Raw genomic sequence first — 11,960 nt, 5'->3', positions numbered from 1 at the left:
AAATATATAATATATAATTTAATTATATATTCCAACAATTATTTTTAATCAGAGATATTCACACAAAAAAAAAAAAAAAATGATATTCATTTTATCGTCAACCAAGCCTGTATAATTTAAAAAAAAAAAATTGATTTTCATCGTCAATCGGAATATTTATTAATAAAATAGATCGAGCCACATTTTTTCTTGGGCTCGTGATATTCTAACCTGAACAAAATCCAATGAAAAGTTTTAATTTAAAATCATTTCCCCCCACCGCACCACCATACACTATATATACCGTTAAACAGAAATTTTCTTCGGATAAGGAAGAAAAAAGAGAAAAAAAAAAAGGGGGAAAAAAAAGAACATTTTCTTCGAGTCTCTCACGTGTTTTGATGATATCGTAGAAAATGATGAAAACGATTTTCGAGTTAATGTAATTCTACTTTAACAGCTGATAGAACCCTTAGGCGCATGATTCTACGCGTACTCACATATGGAAACTCAGATACACACACACACACACGCACGCACACTAATGAGAATATAATTCTATGGTTTTATACGTATGAGAAATATCTTCTAAAGAATATAATGCATCCCACTTTTGTATAAGTAGACAAATTCGAAAAATCATGAATGAATTTATTGTTACACGGGGTGACGAGAGTTGAGGGTTGGGGTGGTAGGAGGTGTAGGAAGAGGGGGGGGAGAGGGGATAATTATAAAACCTTTTAGAAAAATATTATACATTTGTAGGTTAAAAAGTTCTTTCCATTACGAATCCGAGATATTTATCTATATCGATTTTATCGTTTATTCAGTTGAGAGAGAGAGAGAGAGAGAGAGAGATCATTCGTAGGAAGAGATCAAAGAAAAGTGAAAAGTAAAAAAAAAGAAAAAGAAAAGAAAAAAACTAAAAGAAAGAATCTGTCGAGATCTTTATCGTGATATTATTACCTGCATCTTACTCTCGCTATAGGAATTAGATCGAAAGATAGTATAGACCCTTTAAAGTAGACCCTTTTACGGTAATTAAAATGATCGATAATTAAAAAAAATTGATCGATAATTGAATAACGAGCGCGGGGTCTTCCTTTTCTTTTCTTTTTTTTTTTTCACCTTTTCAAAATTGTCCGCTCATAAACTCGCGTGTATGTGTGCACACGCGCCCGTGTATATCAGTGTGTGTGTGTGTAGAATTAACTAAAAAGAATCTATCCCTTTAAGTTCCTATTTTTTTTTTTTTTTTCTTTTTTTTCTTCCATTGTCATTTTCGTCCATTAAGAACACCTTTTATTAATTAATACTAAGTTAAAATATAAAAGAGAGCACTCTATGATCCTAGGATCTAAAAGGTAAGCGGTATTAAATTAAAAAGAACATCTATTATAATACACCTGTCAAATACGAGACATTAGTGACCAGGTGTTTTCCTAGAAAATCGATTTGAACTTTTGACATTTCAACGCATTGTGTACATCCATTAATTGCACGCTTCGAGTCAATAACATCGGTAGGGTAACGTGTAACGCGTTTAATTCCCACGCTGAGATCACAGGTTCGAATCTTGTCGAGAAATATTATATATATATATATTTTTTTTTCTCTTTCTCTCATTTTCTTTCCTTTCCTTTTTTTTTTTTCAACATCAAACCTACCGACATTATGTACGTATACTTATTCCTACCGTGAGTGGTCGAATGATCGATTTAAAAAAAAAAAGAACAAAAAAGAACAAACAAGCATTTAATATAAAATAAGATTTTAACAAAATTTTATATAATAATAAGAGTAATACATTTTCTTTTAATTTAGAAATAAATTATAATACATTTTATACGTTTTGCACTGGATATTTATTAATTACGAGATTTTTTTTGCAAAAAATAATATATAATTAAAATTAAATGATAAACAAATTGTGTGTAGACCCAAATCTTAAAAATGCAGGATCCCATACGTAAAAGTAATTTAATTTATTTGAAAAATGAATATTCGTGCATAATTGTCTATCGAKGATTATTAAGAGCCTGGTGTGTTATCTTTTTGAAAAACAAAATGGCGGACGGAAAATGGCGGGAGAAAAATGGCGGACTACTTAATCAAAAATTGATTCGATYAATATCTTCAAACGAGATACATATATACATACACATACATATACATATATATATATACAAACACATACATATACAAATAAAAAATCAGGGATTAATCTAATATAGAATATAATTTCTATTAAGTTAAGCGGATCGTTCAATTTGGCATACGAGCGATGGAATTAATTACCAAACTATCGAGACGATCTACACGTGTTTCTCCCGTACACATGAGGTAACATTTTCGATGCGTGTCCTCGTAAGTACTTTCGCCTGTTATCTGTAAGCATACGCGTGCGCTCCAATACGATACGATAGAGAGAAAGAGAGTGAAAGAGACAGAGAGAAAGACAGAGAGAGAGAGAGAGAGAGAGAGAGAGGATAATGGGACGACATCACGAGAGAGAAAATTGTCTCATGAAAAATGCACGCCCAGTCGAAGGAGCGAAGGTAATAAAGTGGAACGTCATGGGCAACGAAAAAGAAAAAAACAAAACCAGGAAAAAGAGAAAAAGAGAGAAAGAGAGAGAGAGAGAGAGAGAGAGAGGAATGTAAAAATCGTTGCTATATCTCTTTCCAACATTTGATCTCTTTCCTTTCTCTTTTCTCTTTCTCGTTGGTAGTGGCATTCGTAAGCAAGCAAGCAAGCAAGCAAGCAAGTAAGTAAATGTAATGTCCCGAAAGAACCCACTTGTTCTTTCACCACAGCTGTGAACAAGGAGAATCTCATTTTAACACAGGTAGAAAAGAACATTGAAATTTTTGCCGCCTTAATGACACACGGTTAACTCGTTCGCAAGTTAACGAACCTGACTACTACTGATCGTCATAGGGGGATGATCAAATTATTCCGACAAACAAGGTCAACATGTATGAGAATGATTAATATCTATTGTATTTTACTCACATTTCTAGGTTAAGTTTTATTTCATCTATCTTTCATAACGGTTTATTTTTGAAAGTGGTCTGCAAGATAGGAGGCCCATTTGTCAATTGTTTGTTTGTTTGTTTTTAAAAAAACATTCGTCTTCATTTTTGTGGAGTAATTAATCAATCATACAATATATCGTAAAACAAACAAACATTTTTGCGATTATGTATAAGTATTTATAGTATAAGAACAGTTTTGAACGTATACATTTGTTTGTTTTGTTCAGAATTAGTGTTTTTTTTTGGATAGTTGATCAAATTTAGTTTCTTAAGTGTGAGATTCCGAGTACAATTGATTGTTTGTCCATTTTTTTCACGTTAGAATAATATTAGCACGTATTTAATTCATTATTTCTCTAGTCCTAAATTATAATTCTTGACAAGGTATCACAGGGAACTTGGACATAAACAAGAAATAGAACTTAATGAGTTTTGTTGAGAGTTTCAAATGATAACGAGCGAATATTTAACGAAAATTTAGATCTTTTGTGTGTTGGGAATATTAATAAAAAGGAAAATGTATGTCCACCCAAATGAAAAATACACCCTGAACTGTAAAAATTAGAGTTGCTGAAGAAATCCCAATAAAGGAACGAAACGTCCAACTTAATTAAATTAAGTTCTACTTCTTTTTTATGTACAAGTTCACTGTGATACCTTATCAAGAATTAGCACGTATGTTTGTTAAATGAAGAAAGAGGTTTCCCCAATAAATAAAACAAAAGAAAATACAATATTGTTGATTTTTGTTTAATTAGAATTTTATTTAATTCACATTTGTTTTTCTTCTTAACTTATCGATTTAAAACTTTTTGTCTGGATCGATTGATACTTTTAAGTTCTACCCTACGAACAGAGAAAGAGAGAGAGAGAGAGAGAGAGAGAGAGAGAGAGAGAGACAAAGAAAAAGAGATAAAAAGAAAAACGTTCAGTTTTCCAGGTTTATCAGGTAATTAAGATCTTAACGGACTAGTCATATACGATGTTTACCTTTTCAACATGAATGATTTAGATGGAAGAGAAAACGTGGGTTACCGAAAGAAAAAAAAAAAAGGAGGGAAAAAAATAGAAAGGGATAAAAAAGAAGAAAGCTAGAAAATGTGTTCTCTACCCGATGAATGAAGTCCTTATGAATTTCTTCTATTTTATTTTGACGAATTGCAACGATTCATAGAACTCGACACCTATTTATGGGGTTATTTGTAAATGTTCATATCAACATAACCTCAATTTCAAATGAATATATCACTTAGATTAAAGCTTCCCAGCTTTAAATATTCTATCTGTCGAATAAAATCTTGATAATGATTCTTTGATATCGTATTAAATATATAATAAACGTTATTTTTTAAACAATAACTTATTATTCATTAGAATCGTTTAAAGTATACAACGTAGTTTTACTTTTTTTTCGAAGAAATACAAAAAATAGAAAAATTTAATAACTCAATATATAAAATATATTAAACAAATTATAGGATAAGGACATTTTTTAAATTTATATATTTTAAACGACAAATTATTTATCTTTCGATTTAATAAGTTCATTTCACAATCAAAATCTATACAAATTTATAATTCACAATTAAATATCCGAGATATCTTCGATTTCGAATCGAAAGTAATAAAAATAATCAGACGTTTAATATACTTAACGATTTAATATGAATAAACGAAAGACTAATATTCGAGTAGTATGAAATTTTGAAAATAAGATTTGTCTTTCTAATAAATCTTACATTCTTTTTACAATAATTCTCGCATTTTTATTCATTCATATTACTTCCTCTACATTAAAAATCAATATTATATTGATCCTTCTGTTCTATCAGATCTAAATTAAGTTTCATATTTTAATTGCATACAATAAGTACAGTATACTTCTCATTTATTTATATATTACCTAACTCAGAGCATGAATCAGATCAATCCAAAAGTTCGTACACATGTTTGCGAAATTTGTAGATAATGTAATGTGCACAAACTTTTGAACTGACCTGATAATCCTTCTTTATATATCATACCTTTAATGGTCTCAGTATAATAATTAATAATTCATTTAATGAATTTTTTGATATATATATATATATATATCAAAGGATTTAAATCATAATTTGTATATTTCTTTGAAACACAAGAAAAAAATAAAAGAAAAGGAATAGAAAATTCGCAAAAATGTGCACAAACTTTTGAACTAACCTGATAATCCCTTCCTTATATATCATACCTTTAATGGTCTCAGTATAGTAATTAATTTATTATATTAAATTTGATACACATATATATATATCAAAGAAGATTTAAATCATCATTTGTATATTTCTTTGAAACACAATAAAAAAAAGAAAAGAAAAGGAATGGAAAAGAAAACAGGTTCGAAGATTGTTGGTTGTCCTTATCGGCTAGGATGTACACAAATACACAAACATACAAACCCATACATAGAACACAATTACAAACTCCTATATATATATATGTATATATAGTAGGTTCGTGCAGTAATTACCGAGTTGGTCAACCTGTTCGAACGGTTTGCGTTATCTAACGTTTAGCGCCATATGTCCGTCCTGCCAAACCAATTTCCTCGACCGTGTGAGCGAGTACACGCGTATGGAGAGGTTGTTCGTAATGTAGGGATAGCTAGGTTGCAAAAGAGAGAGAGAGAGAGAGAGAGAGAGAGACATTAGGACACCGTATACACAACGTCGACCAAGGTAATTGTGGCAACGACGACGGAAGTGTCAGATTAGAATCTGAGATGCTCCTGGTAGCACGCGAGGCTTGTCCTAACCCTCTGAAACTATTAGGTTAACCCTCCTTGTCCTGAACTCTCTCTCTCTCTGTTGCCATAACCGCCCTTAATCGTGGAGGTACCCTAACAGTAGCTCTCAATCTTCCAAATTTTCAATAACTCATTGAATTTTCATGAAATTTATCTCATCTTATATGATATTTCTTTTTTTTGATTGATATTATTTTATTCATTGATTTAATTTTGATAGTAATATGATGTTGGTTTTCATTGTTTTAAAGGTTATATAGGTGTTTGTAGGTTTTATCTTTTTTTTTTAGGTTATGTATTGTTCGAAAGTTCATTAGTTTATAGATTAATAATGGTGTTCTTTTGTATTTTGGTATTCATAGGTTTATTGTTTTCTTATGTATTTATATATAACAATATCTATATGTTTTGTATTATATATATAGATATATATTTAATAGATAGAAGTTAAATTGTGAAAATAAATTTTATAGGTTAGTTTTCATTTATTCTGTTTCAATAACAAATAACAAAATCTAATTGTAACAACAAATGTTTTATTATGAAATAAAAATATTAATATTAAATATATATATTAATGAAAACTCGATGTCTAATAAATATAAAGTATTACTGAAAATATAAAAGAAGAAGTTATTTATTTATAAAATAGAGAGAAAAATGTTTTATAACATAAAGATGTATACTTTTCAGTAATAATTTACTAATTACACATTTGAAAATAAATGAAAGAGATCATGAAAGTAATTAAAAATCATGAAAAGAAATAAGATTCGTTAATTCTTATCTTAGTCTTTGTTTCTTGTATTCTTTTTACCTTCCCCTGTTTCTCGGTTCGTCGCCTTTGGCACGAGTCGACGATCTGAAAAATCTCAGTATGAAACTCGAATAACATTTCCATACCGTTAGCATGAAATTATCAACGGTGGCGGCGCGGCTTCTCTCTTGTTGTCTTGTATATACCATTAAAAAACTTAGTCCCCCTCTTTTAAGAATACTCATTAGCAAGTCAAATTTATAAGAATCACTTTGAAATTGAGAATCACTGTAGAACTTAAATGCGCTATCAAGTAAAATACTATTTTTTTTTTTTTAAGAGAAAAAAAATCCAACGAGAGAGAAATAACCAATGAAGGGGAAACAAAAACAAAGCAAAAGAAAATCTATTAAATTTTCTAGAATTTTTTTCGTTTTTGTTTAAGTGTTCAAATATAACGGATTAAGAGATAACGAAGTTTAAATGTTTAGTTTTTCAAATATTACAAGAATGTATGTCTGCTTAAGTAAAAAAGACACTGAACTTTATAGATTAAGTTGCTTAATAAGTCCCAATAAAGGGGCCGAAACGTTCAATTAATCAAAACTAAATTCTAGTTCTTTTTAATGTCCAATATTTACCTACGATACTTATTTATTAATCATTTCTATAATAATAATATATTTTTGTATATCTAACACATCTGTACTGAGAACAAGATATAATAAATCATTGAAGATTTTGATCATTGAGAACCACTGATAAAATCATTCTTTTTCTTTTCTACCAACGAAAAGACGAAATGAACATAACCTAAAAGGTTATAAACATGGAAGGACAAAAATGGGGCTGGCAGATGACTATAGTTCTCTTTCCGTTTCGTACTGTCCCAAAACACGATCGTCTAAAATCGAAATAATGTATGTAGTAGTAGTAGTAGGTTTATAACAACCCACCTACCGGACTTTACTTGCTTATCTTGATCGTTGACCCTGCTGCCTGCGCTCTTATGGATCCTCTTCTCTTCACCTGTGCTCGACATATGCCCAGTACAGGACACATTCTCTTTCCTGTCGATTATTTTTCATATCATTTCCCATCGTTTAGTTTGCATTTCGAAATCGACGACACGATCATTTTATTTCTTTATATATATGATATATCAGATTTCTGATATATCTAACAAGTATTCGTCTATTTAAATGTGATAACTTATTTCAATAATATCTATATAGAATGTGTTAGAAATAAACTTATTAGATCTTGGATCATGTCCTTGGATAAAAAGGTGGATCGTAAAATTTAAATATTCCCTCGTAATCGGTCCCCCTCCCCACTCCGTACCACTATTCCCTAACTATATATAACTAGGAAGAATGTAAATGGCTTTCCGTGTGTAAGAAGAAGATAATATTGAAGTTAAAATCTTTTACGACCTATCGTAGAATTCTCGTTTCTAACCTCAAATGTAACTAACTAGGGGAATCGAGACTGTTTCTTAAATGACTATTGGACCAAAAAAAAAAGAAACACAAAGAAAAGTGCAATATTTGTTTGTCTCGCATCTATTTCCGTTTAAATGACACACAAAAGTTTTCGTTACGGGTTAACCGAGACCAATGTTTGTTTGTATGTATGTGTTTATATTGGAATTGCAGCAAGTAGCAACGCCTACGGTCGTTAAGAAAATTCTCCGAATGAAACAGGAACAGCCGACGATGTTTGCCTGGGAAATACGCGAACAACTTGCCAGACAAGGTGCTTGCGATCCACAAAGCTTACCTTCCGTTTCATCGGTTAACCGAATTCTCAGGGGTGGTGGACTACACACGGATCATCCTGGAATCGAAGGAACTTCATCCACCGGATATACTTCGCAAATCTCTTCCAATGTTGCTTCCAGAGGTAATTCCCCTCCTCACATTTTGTTTTTTACTAGTTTTTTGTTTTTTATTTTCTTTTAATATTTTAATTATTTTTATATATAAAGCGCTAGGGAATTTTGTATCGGGGTTATTATCCGACGATAATTTTTATCTACATTTTTTTTCTAATGTTGCTTCCCCATATTTTGTTTTACCCCATTTCTCTTTTTAATATTTTAATTATTTTTATAAGGGGCTAGGGAATTTTGTTGTTTTATTAATTGACGGTTTTATTTAGAAATTTTTTTTCAATATTGAAGAAATACCTTCCAGAGATACTTCTTCATTTTGTTTTATCACTTTTATTTTAATATTTTAATTATTGTTATGTAAAGCGCTAGGGAATTTTGTACCGTGTTATTATCCGACGATAATTGTATGTAAATTTTTTTTCCAATGTTGCTTCCCTATATTTTGTTTTACCCCATTTCTCTTTTTAATATTTTAATTATTTTTATAAGGGGCTAGGGAATTTTGTTGTTTTATTAATTAACGGTTTACTTTAGAAATGTTTTTCAGTATTGAAGAAATACTTCCAAAGATACTTCTTTATTTTGTTTTACTATTTTTTTTAAATATTTTAATTATTTTTATATAAAGCTAGGGAATTTTGTACTGTGTTATTATCCGACGATAATTTTTATCTAAATTCTTTTCCAATGTTGCTTCCAAAAGGGTACTTCTCCATTTTGTTTTGATTATTTCTTTGGTATTTTAAATAAACTCAAGAAGCTAGGGGAATTTTGTTGGTTTATTAATTAACGGTTTACTTTAGAAATGTTTTTCAGTATTGAAGAAATACTTCCAAAGATACTTCTTCATTTTGTTTTATCACTTTTTTTTTAATATTTTAATTATTTTTATATAAAGCTAGGGAATTTTGTACTGTGTTATTATCCGACGATAATTTTTATCTAAATTCTTTTCCAATGTTGCTTCCAAAGAGTACTTCCCCATTTTGTTCTGTCCAATTATATTCAATATTTAATTTTGCCGTCATAATTTTTAATTCCAAGGTAATTTAATCAATAGATTTATATATTAAAATATATTTGTCGATTAAATTTATCTGACAATCAGTCAAGGATCCCCCTTAAACATCTGTCTCTAACACGTAATTGGTCTAAAACTTCGTTCAAATCTTCTTTTCCTTTTTATTTGTTTTCTTTTTATTTTCTTACCCTTTTTTAGTCTCGATTAGCCTGGAAGAAGAAGAAGAAGAAGAAGAAGAAAAAAGTTATGGAGAAAGTCGATAGTCGAGAAGAAATTTGTGCAAAGATTTTGGTACTCGGTATGATTGACTCGTCAGTCTAAGAACACGCGAACTTTGATGAATCCTCTCTGGACCGGAGAATAAAAATAAAGGATCCGCAAATTTAAATCATTCCGCTTTCGTGACCTATGCAATTTTTGCATCAGACGATTCTTCCTTTGCTTGTTTATTTTTAATTTTTCTTTTGTTTTTTGTTTTCTTTTTAAATAAATATATACCCCTAGGGATAGAAATCGAATGAAAATATAGACAACATTTTTCATTTTTATTCCTAACATGTTACGTTAGTAAATTAAACTGAATAAATTCAAAAATCATAGTTCATAATTTATTTATAATTCTCATTGAAATCAATTTCATTAAAACGGATACGAAAGAAATATCAAAGATGGCGGAGAGAAAAAAGGGGACCACCCAGCAACTAAATCAATTGAGCAAACAAATGAGACGGGTTGCATAACGTTAAGGGCACTCGATATCATCTCACCCATGTTGTGACGTCAAACTTCAATTCACATTTATTATTAGCAACAAATGATAAGTTATATTAACACGCGATTTATTATTAATTCAAAACAAAATGATCGATTTTATCTAATAATTATATTCATCGGTAAAGATTGAAGATAAATATTCGTCTTTTTCGTGAACCCCCTTATCTTCTTTTTCTTCTTCTTCTTCTTCTTCGACGAGAATAAACCCAATTTATTCTTTAACATATATATACAATATTTATGATCGGAAATTGTTTGTTTTGTTTTGTTACAGAATCATTAATGAGAACAGACTATCAATTATTTTACCCAGGTGCATTAGGACCGTTGCAAATTTCAACGAGTTCTGGAAACAACGGGACGCCATCTTGGAATCCAAGTTTTTATTCGTCCCTTTATCAAGCTACGACGTTACATTTACATCATGGAATGCAATCGTTAACGTATGTTTCAATTAAACAAAATTAAATATTAACGAATAAAATATCCAATATATATATATAAAAAAAAATTCAATAGAATAATATATAAATTATTAATTTGTCGAATTTTTGTAGATCATTGGACGCCGAAAGATTGGCCGATCAAAATGGCGTACAAAATCAAGTTGAATTAAAATCAAGTTCGAGTTCTATGGCAGGTAGCGATGATTCATTGGACAAAAGCGATTTGGAAGAAAATAATGAATCCCAGGATCAATATAAATCATTTCAAAGTGGTAGAATTATATTGGAACTTGGTCAGAAAATAGGAAGCGACCGGAGTGCATTTGTAAGACATCCAACACCACCGGTAAATCCATTGGAAATGGATAAACAACAACAACAACCACAACAACCACAACAGCAACAACAACAACAACAACAACAGAATCAATCGAAAAGAATCATTGAAACGGAAAAAGAACAAACGAATACGACGGTAACGGGTAATGAAATACCTGTTGAGAATAGACCGGTTCCGGTACAAAAAAAACGGAATCCCTATTCGATAGAAGAGTTACTTAAAAAGGATGAGAAGAAATCAAGCTCGAAGAGGCCTAGGTTGATAAACGTAGACGTTGTACAACCATGCGGAATCATTTTAAACAAAGAAATTTAAAATAATAATGACGAATACTTTGGAATGAAATCAAAATTAACCTATTAACAATTAAATAATAAATCTCAAATAAATATATATATATATATATATATATAGATATTAGGTTTCAATTCGAGTAGGATTATAGATCTGTGAGATCATGCTCTATAATGTAAATGTTGAAGAATAATTGTCAATCTTATGTATGATCTTTTTTTATTTGTTCTTTTTTTTTTTTTTTTTTTATTATTTTAATTGAACTTTTTTTCTCTGAAACTAGGTTACGTTACGTTCGTTTTCAAGGTACTTAAAATACTTCAAAATTAACGTCTTAATTCGCCAAATGTAAAGTCTAAGATGATAAGGGAGCCATTTAAAATTCGCGTGTTTAATTGTTTTTCAAGCAACGAATGAAGAAAACAACAACAACAATAAGAAAGAAAGAAAGAAATTAATCCTTTGAGCTCTACAAATAATATATTACTCTGTCTATAAAAATATTACTTTTTTTTTTAATTATCTTTTATTGAAAAGACAAAAACAAAAACCCTATCTAAAATCAATTACAATGAATAATAACGGAATACATTTGTTTATGTGTATGTTTATAAGAGACATAAAAAAATGAA

General features: G+C 29.9%; 1 protein-coding gene across 1 annotated transcript; it reads left to right on the top strand.

The window, feature by feature from the left end:
- The first annotated feature begins 8,175 nt into the window (after positions 1-8,175).
- Positions 8,176-11,384, top strand: LOC106792808 (TPR-containing protein DDB_G0280363-like). Its single transcript, XM_014759329.1, has 3 exons — positions 8,176-8,461; positions 10,523-10,691; positions 10,806-11,384. Exons 1-3 carry the CDS (start codon positions 8,176-8,178, stop codon positions 11,347-11,349), a joined length of 999 nt encoding a protein of 332 aa, XP_014614815.1. The 3' UTR covers positions 11,350-11,384.
- The last annotated feature ends 576 nt before the right edge of the window (positions 11,385-11,960 follow it).

This window comes from Polistes canadensis, unplaced genomic scaffold, assembly GCF_001313835.1.
Source record: "Polistes canadensis isolate GaletaPanama2010 unplaced genomic scaffold, ASM131383v1 scaffold_726, whole genome shotgun sequence".
Classification (NCBI taxonomy): Eukaryota; Metazoa; Arthropoda; class Insecta; order Hymenoptera; family Vespidae; genus Polistes; species Polistes canadensis.
The sequence above is the reverse complement of the archived record's forward strand: the minus strand, read 5'-3'. Positions and strand labels throughout refer to the sequence as shown.